The sequence below is a fragment of the Anabrus simplex genome, chromosome 1, assembly GCF_040414725.1.
Source record: "Anabrus simplex isolate iqAnaSimp1 chromosome 1, ASM4041472v1, whole genome shotgun sequence".
Taxonomy (NCBI): Eukaryota; Metazoa; Arthropoda; class Insecta; order Orthoptera; family Tettigoniidae; genus Anabrus; species Anabrus simplex.
The window spans coordinates 359,525,723-359,550,328 of NC_090265.1; the positions used below are offsets into that span (position 1 = coordinate 359,525,723).

Sequence of the window (24,606 nt, forward strand, 5' to 3'; positions counted from 1 at the left end):
AACTAACTAACTAACTAACTAACTAACTAACTAACTAACTAACTAACTAACTAACTAACTAACTAACTAACTAACTAACTAACTAACTAACTAACTAACTAACTAACTAACTAACTAACTAACTAACTAACTAACTAACTAACTAACTAACTAACTAACTAACTAACTAACTAACTAACTAACTAACTAACTAACTAACTAACTAACTAACTAACTAACTAACTAACTAACTAACTAACTAACTAACTAACTAACTAACTAAATAAATAAATAAATAAATAAAAATAATTAATATTTAGTATTGACTAGGCGGACCATCCACCTACATATTTGTTGTGATCAAGTCAATACGGATCAAATACTGGTCACTATGGTCAAGATTATTAATACTAAGTCACCCTCTCGCTCTCTTTCCCTTGAACTTCATCATCTGTTTTAGTATCCTTCCCTCCTCCATCCTCTTAACATGCTGAAGCCATTTTAATTTATTCCTATCAATTCTCTCATTTAAGTTCAGGTCAGAATCATCCTGTTACCGCATGTGACAGTAGATCACACAGATCATTCAAGACATTTGGCAAAGTGAAAAACTACCGGACAAATGGAAATGTGCACTCATCCACCCACTCAACAAAAAAGGAGATAAATCTGATGTAAATAACTCCAGAGGAACTTCCATCTTACCCATTGCTTATAAAATCCTCTCCACCTGTCTTTTACAATGTATGCAAGAACAAATCAAGCCCCTCATCAGTGAATATCAAGCTGTCTTCAGACGAACAGATCAGCCGTTGAACAAATCTTCAATATGAAATCCACCTTGAAACTTCGAGCTACACGAAACCTCCCAACCATCTGTACATTTGTTGACTTTCGGAAGGCTTATGACTCATTGATCGACACTCTCTTTTTAATATACTCGAAGAAAACAATCTTGATCCGAAGACAAGACGACTCATCAAACAAACTCTAACCAACACAATTTTCAAGGTCAAATTCATTGCACAGATCTCTCAACCTTTTTCCATTAAAACCAGTATCCGGCAGAGTGACAGACTTTCTTTGTTGCTGTTCAACATCGTTCTTGATAAGGTCATCAAAGAATGGGAAAAAGAATTGAAAAGTCGCAACATCTGGAAACTTGTCATGTTAGGAAGAAAACAGAGTGATATCAACGTTACTTGCTTAGTCTTTGCTGATGATTTGGGAATCCTCTCTAGAGATGAGCAGACTGCAGTTCACCATATTGAAGTCCTCAAAGAATGTGCTGGGAATGTTGGTTTACAAATCTCCTTCACAAAAACTGCATTCATGGCTACAAAACACATTGAACCACAAATGCTGGTAACAAAATACGATGCAATAAATAAGGTTAATCATTTCAAATATTTAGGTGAAATCACTGAGCCTACATGTACAGAAAGAATAGCACAAAAAACACGTGAACTCAAAATGTGGAAAGCATATGGGAAAACCGTGAATGTCTACAACAAAAAATGCACGAGCATTAACAAAACAAATCAACATTACACAACGGTCATCCAATCTGAAACACACTATGCCAGCGAGACCTTAAACCTCAATTATAAAGGGGCTTTTTAAAATTCAAGAAATCGGAAAGGAAAATAATCTGAAAAATCTTGGGCCTAAAACTTACACATGAAGGATATCAACTACAATTGCACAAGATCACAGAAAAATACAGAGGTGCCAACCTTTGAAGGTGGGCTATCAGTAATCCGATTTTTAACTCACGCACCCCCCCCACCCCATCGTAAACATTTACGAGTCAAATCCAAAACACCCCGTTTGCCCTTTCCTATAGCAATCTATTCTAAATTATGTAATTTTACACAATAAAATTTGCTCATTACCTGTTAGTTCTGTGATAAAAAAATATTTGTAGCTTGTTTCGCACCGAGAAGCTGCTTTTCAGTGTAGGTTTTCTTGAAACATACTTCCCCCTGAGATGACATTTTCATCTTCAGAACCACAAGTGATTCCAGTGTGGATGTACTTAATGTAGGCCTGAATTCTGTCTGATTTTTCCTAACAACACTGAAAACTCTGTGGGAGAGTTACTATGAGGTACACTTAGTACTGCAAATACAACATTACTTAAGGTTTTATACTTAATTTGTCCACTTTCATTTTTAAGCTCTGCAATGTTGCCCAGTTCACATCAATGTTAGGTCCATGTACAATATATTCTGGGAAAGTATCACACTGGTAAACTGCAAATTCCTCTTCAAGTTTGTCATGTTCACTTTCTTTGACCAAAGTATTCAAAAGATGAACAGGAAACCTTCATTCTGAGAGAGATGTCTACAACTTTGACATGATGAAGAAATTCATCATTAAGGGAAAATTTCCTGATAATGTAACTGCAAACTGCCATATAAAACACTCTTACAGAATTATAAAACATCTCTTCAGCACAGTCATTATCTTTCAAGTATGACCTAGCTTTTGCTCCAATTACCAAGTCCTCATTGGCTTTCTGGTATTTCCTCCTCTTGAATTCAACACTCAAAAGGAAGGTAGATACTGACGGAATAGAACATGACTGACCAATAGGTCAGTTAAAAGATCAGTAAGTTTCCTCCAAAGAAGATGTATGGCTGGAGCATCTTGTTGCAGAAATATATTCACCGAGTTAAAAACACAAAGTGTACTCTGAAGAAAGTAGCAAAACAGTTTTGTTGGTGGGTCTTGTATGAAAGATTTCACAGTTTCAAACTGCTTGGTGGACTCATGTTTATAGTGGGTCTCACTACAAAACATGAGTGTCAAAGCTTCCCACTGCTCAAGAACTCTATCAATAAACTGAAGAAGTGAGGGCCAACGGGTACTAATACATTTCAAAATTTTGAGACCCTCTGTGCCACAAACTTTCAACGTGTTTTGCCTTTTAGAACTCTTATCAAGATAGTAATATAAATGAACCAAAAAGTTCTCAACATTGACTGGTAGTTGGGCTGCTGTTTTTTGTGCATAGATGTGTATGAGATGACAGAACAACCTGGGACATGAACAGAAGAATGCCTGTCCTTCACAAATTTGACAACACCTTTATTTGCCCCTATCATTGTGTATACATTGTCAGATGAAAAATAAATGCAATTTTCCCACGGAATGGCTAAAGAAGGCAATTCACTATTAATAACAGAGAAAATTCCCTCACCTGTATTGTCGGTACTCTCTAACAATGACAATAGAAGAGTTGATATTTGGCCTCTCTGAGCATTAAAGAAAGAGACAACTATAGGATAAAGTTTAACTGTATTTGAATCCGTACTACCATCAGTAGCCAAAGAAAAAGGCGTTGTTACAAAAGTTCACGTATTTCCTTTTTTGCCTCAGATGCCGTGTATTGAACTAAAGCAGAGGTTTTAGTTCTTGCACAACCATATTTTTGAGATATTTTAGAGTTGGGAACATTGATCTAAACAAATTTCCAGCATGATCTGAAACTGATAACGGAATATTATGCTCCGAAAGAAATGATGTGAACAGCAATTCGGCATTTGTCACCGCATTTTCATTACCTTTTACGAAGAACGATGAAACAGGCTTGTTTTGTGATTTTGATTCACCATATGTGTGATGTTTCTTGGATTCTATGTGTCGTCTGCAATCATCATGTCCACCATGAGCCACAGAGAAATCACACGACCACACACTGCAGAACACATGGTTTTCACTAACACGAGAAGCAAGTAAGCATGGCCATTTCTTTGTGTAACCGTCTCGATATTTCTGTAACACTGCTGTCTTCTTAGAAGAAGATGCAATTTGACAATTGCAATTTGACAATTGCTCCACTTCATTTTACAAAATCAATCACTTCTTTTCTAATCAACGACTAGGATAATTAGAACTGAAATGTGCTAAATATACCACTCGTCCTACACACACAACAGACAGAGAGCCAAATGCGCGCACTGAAAATCTGCAGCAGAGCAAGGAGTAGAGCCTACCTCATGGCCGACTTAATGCGTCATTCTAGCTAAGAGAGCAGCATATATCTACGTAGATGGCCGTGATTTCACAACGCTCACGGGAAACAAAAGGAAAGTGACGACCAAATAACAGCCAAATATGTTTAGTTGCCAACTTACAAACATTGAAATGAGGAGGGTTGACCAGTAATGTTTTAAGGGAATGAACATTTTTTACTTCTTTCCTTTCTTTCGTAGAAATTAATTTTTATCGTGACAATGTTTTTTTTCCGTAATAATTTCCCCTTCGACCGTAATGCTGTAACCACGAAGTGAAATCCGTAATCACTACGGACAATCCGTAATAGTTGGCACCTCTGAAAATACTCAAAATACTGAAACAGATTTCTGTAAACGACGACTGAAATTTTATGGGGACATTATGAGGCTAGATGACGACTAACAAAGAAAATATTGATGTACTCACAAACATTAAAGACGACAATGGTTTGGATCAAACAAATCCAAACTGATCTCAATAACACCAACATCACATCTACAGATATTGAAGACCGCAAAACTTTCAGACATAAGATCTACACTTGGGAAGTTGCTTCAGAAGATAAGCCCAGCAGATCTAGGGGAAAATGGACTGGTCGAGCTAAACATAGCGATATGATGAAAGAATTCTGGAAGAACAAGAAAAATAACAACAAATCATAATTTGCTTTATGTGATCCTTTATGGGTCAAAACAAACTATATAAATAATAATAATAATAATAATAATAATAATAATAATAATAATAATTCTGTGTGGCTATTGCTAGCCTTGTGCAGTCCTTGTAAGGCAGACCCACCAGCAGGGGCAGGTCGAGACCAAGTTCGTACCTGTTCAAAACATATTTTTCGTGCCACACATGTTGTAACTCCCCACCCTCACCACATTTTCGCCCTGTGAGTGGAGGCGCTAGAATACATCCACGGTATCCTATCCTAGCAAAGCAAAAGGGCAAAGAGTGTGGCCCACATTATCTAAAAATCTCCAGAATATCCACTCCTAATAGATTTTCTTAATTCAAAGTTAATTGTGTTATAGAAATAAAAATAGTAATACATATACTGAGCGACTCTCTACAAATCGTTCATTTTCATCTATACCTGAAGAACGTGATTACCATTCCCCCTCCCCCAACTCACATCGGAAGAAAAAAAAAATGATGATAATAACAGCATTAACAATTACATTTCCACTTTTTGATGTTTTAAAACTCTTTTGAAATAGTAACCTGACTGTATTCCGGATCTGAATGGTCAGTCTCATGGGAGGACGGATGATTTATTTAAAATTCTCCTATCCTCTCATGTTTAACAGTGAATAACCTTATGCTTGAGAATTAATTCACAAGATGGTAGCATACTAAGTAAAACTGAATCAAGACGTAGTACGGCTAATGTAGTGAGCTCGCTGTTGCATGAACGGTATTCTGTAAGAACGAACTCGGCTCCCATATGAATATCTTCACATCGGCCTGTTTTCAGATCAACTTCGCTGCATGGGAGCGAACGTTGGGTGGAATTGGGCTATCCTTTTCATAAGTTGAAACAGACATGAAAGTAGCACGAATGATTGATGGTTCACACAAGTGGGAACAATGGCAGGAGGGTACTCGAAATGAGGAAATAAAGGCTATGATAGGAATAAACTTGATGGATAAAGCTGTACACATAAACCTGCTTTGGTAGTGGGATTACGTGTGGTGAATGGAGGAAGATACGGTGCATAGGAGAATAATGGACTCTGGTCATGGAGGGTAAGAGAAGTAGAAGGAGACTAATGTTACAACAAGTAGACTCAGTTTTTAATGATATGTGGTGTTGAGCAAAACGTGCCCCCATAAATAGTTGAAAATAAAGGATTGTGGAGGCACTCAGTTGATTCATATCGTCATGCAGAGTGAACGCTGCGACTGTCTGGCCTAGGGTCAAGTGGCCATTACCAAACTTGACAGTCACCTAAACAACTGTAATATGAAACTTTGAAAGCCATTATACTATCTGTTTAGGAAATCCTGCTGCTACAAGCAGTTCCTTAAGATCATTCACCACATCTTCAATATTTTAATTTGCTTTGTGAAGTCCTAATTTTGTGTCAACGTTCAATAATTAATCAATTGATCATAATTATAACTCTAATATAAAGATACACAATAGGGTTCAAACTGTTAGAATAAATAAATAAATAAATAAATAAATAAATAAATAAATAAATAAATAAATAAATAAATAAATAAATAAATAAATAAATAAATAAATAAATAAATAAATAAATAAATAAATAAATAAATAAATAAATAAATAAATAAATAAATTTAAAAAAACCTTGATAATTCAAAATCGGTTAATTCAAAATCCTGTCTAATTCGAAGCAGCTCTCAATCCCGGAAATATGGGGTATGGTTTTGCAAGTATTTAAATTGTTTAATTAGACATATGGATAATTGGTAATTCGAAGAACAATGTCGCTCCCATTACCGAAATTCAGACTTGCTGGAGTAGCTTTCCGTACTTTCACTCACTTCGGTGTGTCTACAGTGTGCTTCATATTTGCTACGTTCGTGTAAAATTGTAATTCTTTTGTATTTAGCTTTTTAAGGAACACCACAATATCACACAGCAGGCAGTGTGAGGAAAAGCAGAATCTGTGAACACTGGCGATGCCGACAGTTGGCAAAAAAGCGTGGCTCATATAATCAATTCATAAGCACTGAATGATATTGTCAGTGCCGATGAAACTGCATTGTTTTTCCTGTAATGCCGAACCCAAACTGACTTACAGTTTTAAAAGAGAGACTTCCTCCCCTCGTTATAGTTCGATAAGCCACGATGTTTTAAGAGCATTGGGCACTTTCCTCTGTGCAAGTACAAGGCATCTAAAAAATGCAAACAGTACAGTAATCTGAAAAATAAAGTATTTGCACAGGGGAGCACAGAAAACATTTTGAGTTACCCTAGTTGTAGAAACAAGCCGCCAATAAATATTTCCATTATTTCTCGTCTTTGAATTGTGTGTTTTTTCTTTTGTTGTGTTAGGTTATGTTTGCCAGTGATTTATTGAAGTGCATTATTTGAATAATGTACATGCACCTTACTGGATACATTTCGGAAATAGGGGTTTTTTTTCATGGCATTTGAAATGTTTAAATTGTGAACTCAGGTGAATGGATGCATAAATGGGTCTTAGAATACCCTGTAACGTGGCAAGGGTTGGTATTTCTCAATTACCAAAGAAGTACCATGGCAGGAAATCTTACAAGGATGGAATCACTGTATTGTGTTGTAATGCAGATGGAAGCGAGAGACTTTCTCCCCTCGTCATAGGAAAGTTCGATAAGCCACGGTGTTTTAAGGGCAGTGGGTACTTCCCGTGCAAGTACAGGACATCTAAAAAGCATACAGTACAGCAATCCAATGAGTAAAGCATATGCGCAAGGGAGCCAGCATAGATTTCTCCTTGTCTTTGAATCATACATCATTTTTTCTTTCGTTGCGTGAGGTTATGTTTGTCAGAGATACAGTAGAAGTCCGCTATAGCGAGTACGGCATATAACGAGAACTCCGTTATAGCGATGACTTTTTTCTGTCCCTTCAAAATTCCTATATTAAACTGTGTATCGTCCTTCGGTTACAGCGAGAACCCTATCACTGGCGCATCCGTTATTAGGAGCGATTAAGCGTGCGCACGTTTTCCGTTACCGATATTTATGCACCCCAGCGATGATATTGCATGCGATCGATTACCTTCGGCATCATTTGCTCACTATGTGCACTAGCGATTTCTCTCGTCGACATTCGAAGGCGATGTCAAGAGTCGATTAGTAATACCCGTTGACAGTTGTTCCGTAAAGAAAATTAGAAATGAAAGAGAACATATTTTCGTAATAAATGCGTAAATAACGTGTCCAATAATGGTTGTTAATTCGTTAAAAATTAAGGCTGACTAAACGACCACTTAATTTTGAGGCTAAATACTGCACTTAAGTAAGAATGGGATACACCTCGAGATATGGCAGAGTGCTTAATTGATTTCAGAGGTTAGTTTATATTTTGTCGCGTCTCGTTAAATTACGGAAAAGCTATTATGAAAATTTATAGTGAGAAAGTTATAATTTCTCTATTGGCGCTTGAAGTGTGTTTTCATCATACGTATAGTACGGTTAAGTAAGTTAGGATATGTGTCGCTGTTTGAATAAGAAAACTGAAACGTTTGCAACAAAATGTGATCGATCATCTTCGGTACGGTATAGTTTTTTCACTTTGTGCCTTCGCGAGCTCTCTCGTTGACATTCAAAGGCGATGTTGGAGTTTATTGGTAATACCCATCGACTGCTGTTCTCTAAAGAAAACTCGAAATGAAAGAGGATAACATGTTTTCGTAATAAATGCGTAAATAACGTGGCCGATAGCAGTTGTTAACTCGTTAAATATAAAGACTGAAGTAAACGATATCTTAATTTTAATGTTATATACGGAAATTAAGTAAGAATGTGATACACCTCAAGATATGGGAGAGTACATCACTGATTGCAGAGGATATTTCATATCTTCTCGCGTCTAGTTAAAGCTATTTACATGTAAATTTTTCGCGAGGAGGTTATTTCTCTATATGCATTTCAAATATGTTTTTATGATAGGCTACATATACGGTTATGTTAAGTGATGCTGTTTGAAGAAGAAAGCTGAGGTGTTTGCCACATAAATCTCTGGAGTGATACCGTATTTTTCCGAATCCAATACTTTTTTTCTCAGAATCTCATGCGAAAACTCAAGGGTTGTTGCATTCGCGGCCTAACAGTAAGATAATGGATACCACTAGCAACTACCGCGGTAACCACGCTGCTTCTTTCCACACGCGCAGAACTCGTTGACAATAAACGACCGCCTCTTTACTACACATCGCTAGCCGCGACAACCGGTTGTGCAGTGCCTGTGTGTTTCTCAAATCTGCAGAATGGCATCAAAACATGCGACCCTACGAATTCTTAGAAAAGCCATGGCTACTCAGTGGCAGAGTCATAACGCGTCTATTGTACTTGACGCTTAGTAAAATTAAGGTTTATGGACAGCAGGAATATTTTCGTGATGGATAGTCGTATTGTAAAGATACGTGGAAAAGGTATTGCCGCCAAATTTCCAATGGGTTCTAGTCGATATTATGATGCCAATTTTAAGTTAATGTTTATTAAACACTCGGAAATGTAGAATAATTGTGCAGCCACAAGAAAATACGGCATAGGTCTAACTAAAGCCAATATTTGGCGTTAGCGTGAAGACAGAGCTAAAAAAAAAAATGCATACTGCACAAAAAATGCATTCAGTGGTCCACAAAAAGGACGCTTTAAAGAAATCGAAGGTGAAATTGTGAGGTAAGTGCACGAAAAACGCAAGGGCGGAATGGCCATAGCGTGGCGCAATAAACTTGTTCGTTGGCTTTCAATGTTCGCGATTAGGCCTATACATCGCTAGCCGCTGAATTTGGCCGAACCCGACAAGCGAGACATGCGTGTAGCGGTAGCCGGTTATATCTGACGCTGCGTAAAAGTAACAGTTTTATAGATAGCAAGAATAATTTCCTGATGGATCGTTGTAGAGACGCATGGAATAAGTATTGCCGGAAAATTTTCAACGAGTTCTCTTCGCTATTATGATGCCAATGTCAAGTCAATAGCCCTCAAACCCGCGGAAATAAAGAATAATTGTGCAGCCGCAAAAAAGAAAAAAAGAAATACGGCGTGACGGAAGAATGTTCGGCATTTAAAAATAGTCTAAAAATGCGTAGGCCTACTGTACAATAAGGCATTCATATGATTTTACACACTTCTTTTTGAGCCTGATTATATTTTTTGAAGGGAAAAGTGGGGTTTATCTTGGATTCGGAGAAATACGCTACTATATTTTTTTCAGAAATAAATTAAACATACACTTTCACCTAGTATCGGATTACGAAAAATAAACACATAAGCCGTAGTTTGGATATCATCTACGGAAACACAAGTTTTGAACAAACTCATTGCCGTATAACGACAATCCGTTATAGCGAGTGAATTTTTCGCTGTTGTGAATTCTCGCTATAACGGACTTCTACTGTATATCCAAGTGCACCTTGTTGGATACATTTTGGAAATATTTTTTTTCCATGGCATTTGAAAGGTTTAAACTGTGAATCAAAGTTAATTACACGCAGTACCGGTAACGGGTCTTAGATTACTTTGTGATGTGGCAAGGGTTGGCGTTTCTGAATTACGAGTTGGCGGATAATTCAAAATCACGTAATTCGATGACTGATTTTTGTGTCCCAACGACTTGGACTTAACACGGTTTTACTGTAAATAAATAAATACATAAATAAATAAACAAACAGATAAATAAATAAATAAATAAATAAATAAATAAATAAATAAATAAATAAATAAATAAATAAATAAATAAATAAATACCAAACTTAACACACAAACACGAGGACCAATGGTTACAGGCAGAAAAACCCTCCCTTTGGAGGCCAGGTGAAGCTTTTGTGTAGGAAATGACACAAGAAATGGCACATAAATTCACCAGAAAGGAGAACATGGTCAACAGTTCAGATGGCGGAAGAGGACACGTCCCAATGGCAGATAAAGCGGAAGTTTCTCTCCTGCCAGCACCATTGCAAAAAGTTGTCTGTACTCCTGAGGAGCTGCCTAAAGTTATACCTGGCAGTACCTATAAAATTCCTCTGGGACTGGTGACCCCACTGTAATAATAGCCTATATATGATATGGATATGAAGAAGGCACAATTGTTAGCAAATACATATATAATACATTAGGGAATATATGTTATACAGTTTCTGCACATAATAAACCAAACATAAAAATGTTAAAATATATATGTACAAAAAAGGTAAATGAAAATCACAACTTTGAAATTAATATATACAGAATAGTTTCACCCACTTAGTTATTAATTCCAATGAAATAAAAATCACACTAAAACAATGGCTATAAAACAAAGAAAACAAAAGCGGCTTCTAGTAATATTAGACTGATTTTCATTACTTAACATCTAGATCCTCTAGAAATCTTAAACATACCTTTTGATTTTCATTTGTACTGTTAAAATATATTTCTTTTGCACTGTCACAATACAAAATCTCAAAAATTATTATTAAAATGTTCAAGTCAACTGCTTTGGTCAGATTGCATTCCTCCACTATGGTATTCAGTGTCAAGCATTGAACCATTGGAAATGAGCCACTGTTTTAAACTGAAGATATGATCATATGAGATCAAACTTCTTCCATAACAAGGTCAAATCTTTCTTCTTCAGGAGTTAATATTGCATCGATGTTATATAATGCAGCATGAAGGGTGATTATGAAGAATGAAGCACCTGCAACAGGAATATACATTTTTGCAACAGAATTTACATATCATCCAGAATTTCAACTTAAAATACAAACATTTTAACATTTTAAACAGTCAGGCACAGAAGTTTCAAAATGTATTTGTGCTTTATGCCTAGCGTTTTGACTATTCTTGTACTTAGGTATCTTAGTTGATACAGCAATGCAGATCTCCTGTATGAAATCAAATGAAGTCAAATCAAATTATAAAACCAATGCAGATAATCAGCTTTATTTAAACAGGAATATAGATTGATTGCTCTTACAGAACATTTTTTTAACCAAGAGAAATCATTTTTAGAACAACCGATGCAAAATTGGGAGTTTGTGGGCTCAGATCCCACTGTTGTCCAGTTGGCCATTTTTGTTCTGTACTTAAAATGTCAACACGGACTACGTACACATAACACGACCTAATGTGTTGACAGTCTATTTCAAATACAATGTGGTCGAGAAAATTCTACAAATTACCTAGCTGCTTATGGTCATACTGTAATGGACATTCTTACTTCAGAACCTTTCGCCAAGTTTACAATAGCTACCACCTTTACGCTAATATATCATGATTTTTTTCAATGCAAATAGAATTAAGAACACTACATGCCTATACCTTTAAGTGCACGTTTCTCTCCTCTACTCAGCTGAAGATTTTCTCAGAGTGACCACATTCTGTGTTAAAGCTTAGCAGAAATGCCATTTCTTTACTACCTTATCGTTTATTTGCAGTATTGTCAACTTTGTTTATATTTAACTGAAAGATTTTTACAATCTATGTGAAGAGTTCCAAGGAGGGATAATGGAAAGCAGAGAAAAGTTACAACATGAGATATTCAAGCTAGTCTCCTCCAACATCAATGTAATGATTATAATGCTCATATAACCATTGGAAACAATTTCTGACGAAATTCTCTTGAATTCATGTGTCACATATGCCTTAAAATGTCTTTAATAAAGATGTAGCATTCTCCGTCATGTGCAACTTGGGTTTTTTCTGTTTCTACAACTCAGAGAGCTAAATCCAGTGAACTGGGAGAATACTGGAGTATAAACCAAACCCCATGGCACAATAGCCCCGACGGGCCATGGCCTACCAAGCGACTACTGCTCAGCCCAAAGGCCTGCAGATTATGAGGCGTCGTGTAGTCAGCAAGATGAATCCTCTCGGCCATTATTCTTGGCTTTCTAGACCAGGGCTGCCATCTCACTGTCAGACTGCTCCTCAATTGTAATCACACAGGCTGAGTGGACCTCAAACCAGCCCTCAGATTCAGGTAAAAATTGAAATAGACTTTCTACCTATTAAGTTGTGTTATACATACATAGTACGTGTTGAAGATATGTTAAGTACAATACAAAAATGGCCAACCGGACACCAGTGGGATCCGAGCCCACAACCTCCCAATTTTGCATCGGTTGTTCTACCAATTGAGCTATGGTGGTCTAGGTCATATATGTTCTGTTGGAATCGATCTAAGCTACAGCTCTGGCACTACTGCCATCACACTGTAGAGTGCATACAAGTTGCCTGTTGTGGGTCAAGTCCATTAATATTGAATTTTCACAACTGCATTGTAATCAAAATAGACTTTCAACCTATTAGGTCATGTTATACGTACACAGTACGCATTGAAGAGATGTTAAGTACAGAACAAAAATGGCCAACCGGACACCAGTGGGAATGCAACCCAAAACCTCCCGATTTCACGTTGGTTGCTCTACCAATTGAAATATGGTGGTCTAGGTCATATTTGTTCTGTTGGAATGGATCTAAGCTACAGATGTTAAGTACATCTCTTCAACATCTACTATGTACGTATAACACGAGATAATAGGTTGAAAATCGATTTCTATTACAATGCGGTCATGAAAATTCAATATTAATTGACTTGGCCCACAACGGGCAACTTGTATGCACTCTACAGTGTGATGGCAGTAGTGTCAGACCTGTAGAGTAGATCCATTCCAATAGAACAAATATGACCTAGGCCACCGCAGCTCAATTGGTAGAGCAACCAACGTGAAATCGGGCGGTTGTGGGTTCAGATGCCACTGGTACCTGGTTGGCCATAACATCTCTTCAACATGCACTATACAGTATATGTATAACACGACCTAATAGGTTGAAAGTCGATTTTGATTACAATGCTGTCGTAAAAATAGAATATTCATCAGGTAAAAATTCCTTTCTTTTACAGTTTGCTTTATGTTGCAACAACACAGATAGGCCTTATGGTAATGATGGGATAGGAAAGACCTAGGAATGGGAAGGAAGCAGCCATAGCCTTATTGCCTGGTGTAAAAATTCCTAACCTGACCGGGATTCGACCCAGGGCCTCTGGGTAAGAGGTAGGCACACTACCCCTACACCGTGGGGATGGCAATACTGGAGTACACAGATCTGTTTTCACACCAAAAAAATCACCACAATTTCAGCTATGTGGTTGGGCATCTTATGTGCAGTCCAAAGAAGTATTTTTCAACCTATCATTCTGGTCGATCCATCAGATGCTGTTTGAAAGTCATTCCAGTACATTCAAGTAGTGATGAAAAATCATGGTAATGCCCTGGTGAAAAAAAAAAAAAAAAAAAAAAAAAACCCCTTGTAAATTATGCTCCATGCCGCAAAACTGCAGTGAGCACGACCTGTTCCTTTGACTTCACCCTTTGTGCTTTTATTGCCCTAGGCTCATTACTGTTCAACCATTAGACAATTTACCATTTTGTAGCAGGCTCATACTGGAAACAGCATGATTCACTGCTTCCATTTTTTGCAGAAAGGAATTGTCATCAGCCATTTTAATCAAGTTGCGGCAAGTATTCACGTGCTGTTTTATTTCTAGCGTATCAAGCTGCGAATAATAAACGCCACAGTTTTTCTTCTTAAAAACATTATGGAACCTCTGTTATAGGCATTTTGATCTTCCCTGTAAGCATTCTGCAGATAAGATGAGGATCAATGATGAATAGATCACAAATCCTTTCTCTAATGCATCTGTCCAACTTGTGGTAATGACCTAATATCATTTTATGACTCTTTGCAATCTTTAAATCTCTCATACCATTCACACACTTGAACCTCATAAACAGTCATCATCATTAGCAATTTTCTTGCTGTTTAACTGTTCTCCATTCCATTACAACTTTTTAACAATGCAAGAAATACAAACACATTGACAAGCCCACTACTTGCCATAAAATTTCTGTAACCGACTTGACCACACACGCGCTTACAGGTGGATGGTGCTGCTACACAATGCTTCCCTTGACAAATAGTTGGTGCCATTTGTAAGTTATGTGAAAAAATCAGTCCCCAACTTTCCATACGGATAGTGTATAATCACACAGATCTTATTCAATTTCCAGGCAATGTCTATAGCTTTCAATTTTGGAAATGTGAATTTCCCATGTGCTGGACATACTGCGCCACACAGCCCGTATGTTTAACACCTGAAAGGATTCAGGATGATAATGATGATGATAATAATAATAATAATAATAATAATAATAATAATTGTACCGGGCGGTACTCCTCCGCTCCGCTAATTCGAACATTGCGCCGGTTGAAACTCCTCTACTGGAGGAAGCCTGAACTTTAACTACAGTGTTAATTCTCAAGTTTCTCAGATGATGTCCCTACTTGTAAATTTTGAAGTTTTCTGAACTGTGTCGTTTTCGATGTATTTTTGTTTTGCCTGTAGTAAGAAGTGTGGACATTCTCTTCTAGATGGCACTACTGAAGGACTACAATTATGCACCCTAGTGCGAAGTGAACGAACTGTGTTTTTGGAGAAATTTTGGGTTCATAAGTTTGTTCTTTGTTAAATTTCTTTCAGTCATTGTTTAAGTTGGCAATAGTAACCCTTTCTTTCCGCCAGTTTTGAATTTGACCAATAAGGAATTTCTGTAATTAATTTTCCACCAATAAGGGGTTTCTTCTTCGTCTAGTGTAGTAGTTTTTGCCATTATCCAATAAAAGGCTTGTGGGCGGGTGTTCTCATTCATGAAAGGTCTCGAATGTTCCGCGAGGGTATATAAACTGCTGATTTTCGGGTCTCTGCACCACTTCAGTAACATCTATCAATGTGTAAAGTACGTAGCAGGGGGCGGGAAGCGCCTCTTTCTTCGGGCAGCAGTTCAACCAACAGGTAATGGCCGTTTTATAACTTATTTTCTTGCCAGCTCAGCAGTTTAACCCTCGGGGCGGGTTCGAAACCTTTTACCATGTAACTTTCCTCTAAAATGTAATAGACTCTTGGTATAAATTCTATCTCCTTAAACTACAAATTGGGATAGAGAGTGCCTAACCCTCTCGAGCTCCCTTTCATATTGTTTTTGAGGTGACTACGTTTCTCAACCATTTTTCTTTGTTTCGTAATGTAATAAGTTTTCCTATCGTGTCACCTCTTTAGTATGGGATTAGCCCTTGCATAAGCGGCCTAGTGCCAAATAGGTTTTTAAAGAAATGTATTAGGAGTGCAGTTTCGCCTCCTCTCAAGTTGGTATTTTGGAGGCCATGTAATTGACCTGTTTCTTTACTTAATAGGCCTCACAGGTTGGGTATTTTTACCCCTATTTTCATGTACTTGGAGGACAGCTTGGAAGTAGAGTTTGGTGTGGCCTTTGATAGGCTTGAACTTCATGAGCGGGTTGCTCTTTCTTAAAATTTTGATTTCTGCGTGCCTCGAGGAGGCTTTACTGTGTAATTGGGAGCAAGAGCTCCTGGGCATGATTGGGGTCTTCTGCCCCTTTGTTGAATCTCGTATATGTGTCAAGTTGGGCTTATAGCTCAAGAAGTGTGTGTCTGGCTCTCGGAGCCCAAATCCTGTAATCACTGTAGTTGTACATTCTCGATTTGTTGCTAGGCTACTAAGTACCTGTTATATATGTTATTTCTTGATCTTAAAAAGAAAATATAACCTTGTTAAATTTTAAATTAACTTTAATTTCGTAGATTGAGACCTGTTCATCCCAGCACCTTCTTCCACCTCTGCTAATCCACCAAACCACGGTAACAAGTGGTAGCAGAGCGAGGTTGAATGGGTCTCAAATTAGCCCCTTTTGACGGCTAAACATTGCTTTGCTTTCAAACTCTAACAATTTTCTCAGTGCTGGAATTTTTGGATTTTTCTTTTTTTCAAAATTGCTTTGTCATCATGCCCGGCTCTCGCGATGTCCTCCATCTCAACTATTTGCGCAAGGAGGAGTTAATCTATGAATTAACAATTAGAAATGTGCAATCTGGAGGCACGGTTGTGGTAGACACAAATAAGCTTAGAGAGTCCCTTGATTTGCCCATTTCCATCCCAACTTTGGGAGAGAAAGAAATTGACGACTCTCTCTCCACGATCACGGACAATACTACTGAGCTGGCATCCGTAATTACCTTTTTTGAAGAAAATGATCCTTCTCCTAATCAAATTAAACGTGTGCAAGCAAGGTTATTTCATTTTTCTAATAGAGTTAACGATCTATTGTCTCTGAAGTTGAATGACGTTCAGAGGAAGGAAGCTAGTGTGGTCCTTGAAAATCTTCCGGAATTGTCCAGTAAGGTTACCCAATTGTTAACTGGGGAAGTTCCTCCCAAAACTGATCAACCCACTACGGTGAACGTAGTTCAAGAGGAAGAGTCTTCCAAAGGAGAAGGAAATATGAAAGCTGTTGGAGCCCAACAAATCTCTGCCCCATTGGACGAGTCTGAACGCCGCACCTCGTTGAATAACGCACGTTCTGAATTAGCTTCTTTGCCACTTAAACCTTTACCTACTATGTCACCCGGGTTCAGCAGCTTGCCTCATCCATTAGCAATGTTGCTCAGAGGTACTTCTAAGTTTTCGGTTAACTCTACCAGTGAAGTTATTTCATTCTTAAGGTTTTTAGTTGAATTTCAGGATCATGCCCTTGTTTTTTCTCTTTCTCCATGTCAAATTTTGCAAATCATTTATCCCTATGCAATTGGTGTTCTCTCAGACAAAATTGTTAGGGCAATAGCGGAACAGTCATCTATTGAAGACTTCCACGCCCACTTGCTAGCTAACTTCATTCCGGCTAGGGCAAGGTCCTCACTTATTCAGAAGTATTATTATAGTGTGCAGCGACTTGATGAAAACCTGGCAGACTTCATACAAGACAAATTCTATACCAGGGTGTTTGCTCTTCACTTCCCTGAAGATCAGATTGTACAGGCCATTGTGGAAGGCATTTCTCCATCTTACAGATCATACTTGTGTTTTGCGTCGCGTCTGCAAACTTTTGCCGAGTTAGAGGCTATGGCCGTCTCCGCCGAAGGAGTTAGATACGCCGATACCTTGCGTGTCGCGAAAGAACCCCCTCCTTCTTTTAGTAATCCCCGGCCTCCACCTCGCTGACCAGTCACACCCCGTAAATGTTATGCTTGCCTGACCATCTTCGCAATAAATGTCCATTGGTCAAATCTAGTAGGACAAATGATGGAGCAGGTTCATCACAAGGCTGTTTTAAATGTGGGGCTTTCTCACATATTGCCAAGAATTGCCCAAATTCTAATAGCACCTCCTCCTGCTCAACTTCTAGTTCAATTTCCACCAATGCCAATAATAAGTGACTAGTGCCTTCGGCTGAGTCGGCGAACCCACCTTCCCGAGGCTCAGCCCTCAGTAATCACACCAAAATTGCAGGGAAAACTCCCGCTTCAAATTTATCTTTTGAAGGCCCTAAGGAATGTCTTAGGATTGCGGCGGATTCCCCCGCACCTGTGCCTTTTCTCAAAATTGAGTTAAATAATGAACCTGTAACAGCTTTACTAGATTCAGGCAGTGTGTGTTCTATTATTTCAGGTGAATGGTATTCCAAATTGAAAACAGTTTGTAAACTTCCTGACTATTGCTCATCTCCTGTTCAATATGTTTCGGCTAATTCTTCTCCATTAGAAATTTTAGGTTCCTTAAAAGCCAAAATTCGTATTTCTAAATTTACTTGGAAAGTTAAATTGTTTGTGGCTAAGCATTTGTCTTGCCCCATTATATTGGGAGCCGACTTCATGTCCCATACTGGTCTTGTGCTCGATCATCAGAGTAGGTCATGCACATTCAAATTTGCTTCCAATTGTAAAATCCCCTTATTGAAATGTAATTCTGTATCATGTTCATCTGTTTCGCCTACCCAGGATGAGATGTTGTTAGATCTTAGACATCTACCTGAGGAGCAGGCTGACAGTATTCGTAAGTTGTGTCAGTCGTTTCCAGAGGTGTTCTCGGATACTCTTGGTGTTACTGACCTGATCGAATACAAAATTGAGGTCACGGATTCGATTCCTGTCCGTTTTCCACCTTATAGGCTATCTCCACCTAAAATGAAGGCATTGAAGGAAATCATCGATCAAATGTTAAAGGATGGTATTATTAGGCCCTCTAAGTCGGCGTATTCTTCGCCTATTTTTCTAGTCCCGAAACCCCAAGGTGGCTTCAGGCCTGTCATTGATTATAGGGCTCTCAATCGGAAGGTGGTGTTACAATCTGTGCCCCTTCCTGACCTTCATTCTTGTTTTTCATGGTTTCATAAAGCTAAGTTCTTTACCATCTTGGATCTAAATCAGGCTTATAATCAAATTCCTCTGGCTGAAGAATCCGAACATCTTACAGCGTCTGCCACGGATTGGAATTTGTATGAATACAACCGCGTGCCTTTCGGGCTCCCCACGGGAGCAGCTGTACTCACTAGACTGCTAGATAGGGTCTCCTCCGACATCAAATTCGAGTACTTGTACTACTATCTTGATGATGTCGTCGTATTTTCGGAGACTTTTGAAGAACATCTAGATCATCTAAAGGAAGTTCTCAATCGCCTTCGTAAGGCTGGGCTAACTGTGAAGTTGTCCAAGGTAGCTTTCGCTAAGCCTTCCATGTCATTCCTAGGGCATATTGTCTCGCCCAATGGTGTTGCTGTCGATCACTCTAGAACACAGGCCATCCGTGATTTTAAACCTCCCAAGGACATCAAAGGTATTGCCAGGTTCAATGGTATGGTGAATTTCTTCAGGAAGTTTATCCCTAACTTCGCTAATAGAGTGGCGCCCTTGAACCTTCTTCGTAGGAAAGGCATCAAATTCGAGTGGGGGCCTTCGCAACAAGCTGCTTTTGAAGACCTGAAATTAGCTCTCTGTAATGCCCCTGTCCTTGCTATGCCAGATTTCTCGAAGAAATTCATCGTCCAAACCGACGCATCGTCGTCGGCGGTAGCTGCAGTCCTTCTTCAAGAGACTGAACTAGGGAGGCGACCCATCGCCTATGCATCTAGGACTCTATCGGCTCAAGAAGCCAAGTATTCCATCTATGAGCTCGAAGGTTTGGCAGTCTTATTTGCCTTAGAAAAGTTCCGTCTCTATCTGGAACATGTCAAATTCGACCTGGAGACTGATAATCAAGCCTTAAGCTGGGTCTTAGGTAGACCGCGTCGTACTGGTCGTATAGCCCGTTGGGCCATCCGAATTTCTGCCTTCCAATTTGACGTTAGGCATATCAGAGGTACTGAGAATTTTGTCGCAGACGGACTCAGCTGTATGTTTTCCAATGACGTCGCGACCCATGAATCGGTCGATAGTTCATCACCTCCCGAGTCCATGCTAGCTGAGGTTAATGCCATCTTAACAGATGCTCCCATGCTCTTTAGGGGTCTTGAGAAATATCAACAATTACTACATTTTTGAATTCAACCGCAATATTTGGTGGACTTAGAAAATTTTTCTTCCCTTTCAAGAATTAAAAGTTTTTCCTTCTGAATTCAACTTCTACAAACATAAAGACATTACATCAGAAGTAACTACAAAGAATTTTGAAACTGGATCCAATCATTTAAGAAAATTTGGTTGTAAATACTTCTGCAATTAATTTCTATATCAACATCATAACTTGGACCTTATTTTAAAACAAAAGTTTATGTTCTTCTGTGTTACCCCTTGGAGGGACTTTTGGGGGGGGGGGGGGGGGGGGGAGGTCTGTACCGGGCGGTACACCTCCGCTCCGCTAATTCAAACATTGCGCCGGTTGAAACTCCTCTACTGGAGGAAGCCTGAACTTTAACTACAGTGTTAATTCTCAAGTTTCTCAGATGATGTCCCTACTTGTAAATTTTGAAGTTTCCTGAACTGTGTCGTTTTCGATGTATTTTTGTTTTACCTGTAGTAAGAAGTGTGGACATTCTCTTCTAGATGGCACTACTGAAGGACTACAATTATGCACCCTAGTGCGAAGTGAACGAACTGTGTTTTTGGAGAAATTTTGGGTTCATAAGTTTGTTCTTTGTTAAATTTCTTTCAGTCATTGTTTAAGTTGGCAATAGTAACCCTTTCTTTCCGCCAGTTTTGAATTTGACCAATAAGGAATTTCTGTAATTAATTTTCCACCAATAAGGGGTTTCTTCTTCATCTAGTGTAGTAGTTTTTGCCATTATCCAATAAAAGGCTTGTGGGCGGGTGTTCTCATTCATGAAAGGTCTCGAATGTTCCGCGAGGGTATATAAACTGCTGATTTTCGGGTCTCTGCACCACTTCAGTAACATCTATCAGTGTGTAAAGTACGTAGCAGGGGGCGGGAAGCGCCTCTTTCTTCGGGCAGCAGTTCAACCAACAGGTAATGGCCGTTTTATAACTTATTTTCTTGCCAGCTCAGCAGTTTAACACTCGGGGCGGGTTCGAAACCTTTTACCATGTAACTTTCCTCTAAAATGTAATAGACTCTTGGTATAAATTCTATCTCCTTAAACTACAAATTGGGATAGAGAGTGCCTAACCCTCTCGAGCTCCCTTTCATATTGTTTTTGAGGTGACTACGTTTCTCAACCAATTTTCTTTGTTTCGTAATGTAATAAGTTTTCCTATCGTGTCACCTCTTTAGTATGGGATTAGCCCTTGCATAAGCGGCCTAGTGCCAAATAGGTTTTTAAAGAAATGTATTAGGAGTGCAGTTTCGCCTCCTCTCAAGTTGGTATTTTGGAGGCCATGTAATTGACCTGTTTCTTTACTTAATAGGCCTCACAGGTTGGGTATTTTTACCCCGGTTTTCATGTACTTGGAGGACAGCTTGGAAGTAGAGTTTGGTGTGGCCTTTGATAGGCTTGAACTTCATGAGCGGGTTGCTCTTTCTTAAAATTTTGATTTCTGCGTGCCTCGAGGAGGCTTTACTGTGTAATTGGGAGCAAGAGCTCCTGGGCATGATTGGGGTCTTCTGCCCCTTTGTTGAATCTCGTATATGTGTCAAGTTGGGCTTATAGCTCAAGAAGTGTGTGTCTGGCTCTCGGAGCCCAAATCCTGTAATCACTGTAGTTGTACATTCTCGATTTGTTGCTAGGCTACTAAGTACCTGTTATATATGTTATTTCTTGATCTTAAAAAGAAAATATAACCTTGTTAAATTTTAAATTAACTTTAATTTCGTAGATTGAGACCTTTTCATCCCAGCACCTTCTTTCACCTCTGCTAATCCACCAAACCAAGGTAATAATAATAATAATAATAATAATAATAATAATAATAATAATAATAATAATAATAATAATAATAATAATAATAATAATAATAATAATAATAATAATATACTCATTTATTTAACAATTTGTCATTCCTAATACTCCACAGTGCTCTAGTTTTATGACTCGCCTGCCATGCTGAATGCTCCAAAGTGTTTGTCACACATGCAGTCATCAGAAGTCTGTCGAGAGATCTAGTTTATAAACATAAGTCTTCTGGTTAGAGATTATTCATGTGTGAGTTCACAACATTTTGTCTACTTATCACGGAGTAGTGTCGAAAGGTTTGAAAGAATGCGAAATTGGAGATATGTTAAAAATTAGTGGATATAGTGTGTTTTTTTATTTTATTTTTAGTTGCTTTACGTCGCACCGACACAGATAGGTCTTATAGCAATGATAGTGGATATAGTGAACTGTCCAGTAGTGGTTCAGAATTGTATTCTAATGAAAGTAGTAGTGATAATGAATCTGAAAATTATGAAAATCGTGAACAAATACTGAGGGTCAGAGCTACAGAGAAGTGTTACTGGTGACATGTGGAGTTGCAATAATTGTTCCGATGAACTGGAAACGTGGGAAAACAACATTGATCCAAATCATGATTTACCTTCCAGGAGTTCAGAAAAACAATTTTTGAATTATTTGTGGGATGAGAATTTTATGAGCTTGTAGTAAAGCAGACTAATATTCTTGTTGAAAATTAACAAGGAAAAACTGGCACTGTTGGTACCAACTCGCAAAACATTAATACTGATGATATAAGGGAATATGTAAGTGTTCTAATTTATATGGGTTTGGTTGTTTTACCTAAAACTTAAGTTTACTTCCTAGGAGAATTTTGCATGTGACCATTAGTAAGACTGGCAATAGCAATGGAATGGTTTAAGAAACTTGGGCATAATTTAGATTCAAAATTTCAGTGAGTACAAATATATATATATGTGTGTGTGTGCACTAATAATTTAAAAAAGAAATTACATTTATATCTTCATTCGTTTGACTTCTATGTTATTTTCTTTAAAGGGTGGCATTTATGCTGCTGAGTCTACTGGGATTTAAATGCCCGTCAGAAAACACTGTAATTCCAGCCAGGTGGCTGGCCTTAAACAGGGAACAGCAAAGGGGTAACATCCCATAATTTGGTATAGATTTTAAGAAACACCAGGGCATCAGAGTTTTGTTCCAATGAAGCCCTTTATCATGCTGGAGACCAACAACATGACAATGTCAACACTTAAAAGCATCCTCAAATGCAACCAACTCAGCGAGGATCAAACAAGCTATCATGGAAACAAAGAGATAATGATCACACACTGTGGCACTGAAGTTGGCCAAGTTTTTGATGTCACTGTTATAATAATTATGATTATTATTGTTATTTTTGTTGCTGCTGTTGTTGCTGTTACTGCTTGCTCCAGAATAGTAATTTGAAAAAAAAAAATTATTACCTAAAACCCAAAATAATGCAGCTCCTGCTCCAGCCCAGTGAAATATTGGCAAAGAACACAAAGCAACCAGTCCATACTGCTGGGCTAGTGTTAGTTCATGTCCTAGAATAGTGAGCTTCCTCTCAGCATTCTTTAGTGATAAAATGTAACAGGCTCCAAGACTTCCAGCAACAGCAATCAGCAGGATAGGGGATGTTATCCTGAAACAAGTTAATAGCAACATATTGCACAAGTTAAAATCACATAATATTAATTTATAACCATCAATGATACATTTCAATATTAGAATGACAGATGGTTTTGGCAAAGTCTGCTTGTAAGCTCACCAGACAAAAAATGAATCACGCTAGTGTACACGCATAGATGGATCGTTAAGCCTGTACAGATGGTGCAGCAAACGAGTCCCATGCTCAACCGCATGCGCACTGCTTATACACGAGCATAAGGCAGTAGCAGTCAGTAAGACATTGATGTTTCAAGCGGACAGCGTATATCAACATGGGTAGATGTAAGGATGTGACAGTGGCAAAAGGGGGCAATTGTGTTTGGCCGTACCCATGGCCATACGGTGCATGAAGTCACTGGATTTGTTGGTGTTTCGCAGTGTCTACAATCAGTGGTGTACTATGTGTGGCCACAAAACACGTCAGAATTGTGTTAAATGTGACCATTTTAATAAACTTAATTATTTCAGAATTGCGGTTGGGAAAAGATCCTGACAGAGGGACCGGAGACGAGTTTCACAGCTGGTGAATCAAAATCTCTTCCAAACCAGACAGGAATTGTTACAGTCAGTGAATGAAGGTCCATACCAACCTACTAGCAAGAGAACACTGCAACAGGAACTGCATGCAATGAACATTTGGAGTTTGTCACCTCACAAGTGGTCATTGCTCACCCAGGCACATAAATCTGCTCGTCTTCTATGGGTTGGAAATCATCAAACGTGGTCAGTAGCTGACTGGCGGAATGTAATGTGGTCTGACGAATCACGATTCTTGCCTGTATTCCAATGATGCACGTTGTCGACTTCACCGAAGGCCAAATGAAACATTCCATCCTGGATGTGTGCATGGTCAGGTTCAAGCAGGAGGTGGGTCTGTGATGTTTTGGGGGTGTTTTTCGTAACATGGATTGGGCCCGCTCAATGATATGACCACTAAAATGAGCTAGCATGTTTATTTAAACATTCTAGATGAACAGGTGTTTCCTTTCTGTCAACATCTGCATGAAGAGCATGCTACTGATATCCCGATTTTCCAAGATGACATTAGCAA

The 24,606-nt window shown here is 38.4% G+C and overlaps 1 protein-coding gene across 1 annotated transcript in view; it reads right to left on the reverse strand.

Annotated features, from left to right (window-relative positions):
* Positions 1–10,775: 10,775 nt before the first annotated feature.
* Positions 10,776–24,606, reverse strand: part of LOC136866137 (prenylated Rab acceptor protein 1) — a 40,045-nt gene continuing 26,214 nt past the window's right edge. Inside the window, exons 3-4 of the mRNA XM_067142842.2 lie at positions 23,330–23,529; positions 10,776–11,368 (exon numbers count right to left, since the gene is read on the reverse strand). Coding sequence (XP_066998943.1) covers positions 11,265–11,368; positions 23,330–23,529 — 304 coding nt within the window. The 3' untranslated portion in view covers positions 10,776–11,264. The remainder of the gene's footprint in view (positions 11,369–23,329; positions 23,530–24,606) is intronic.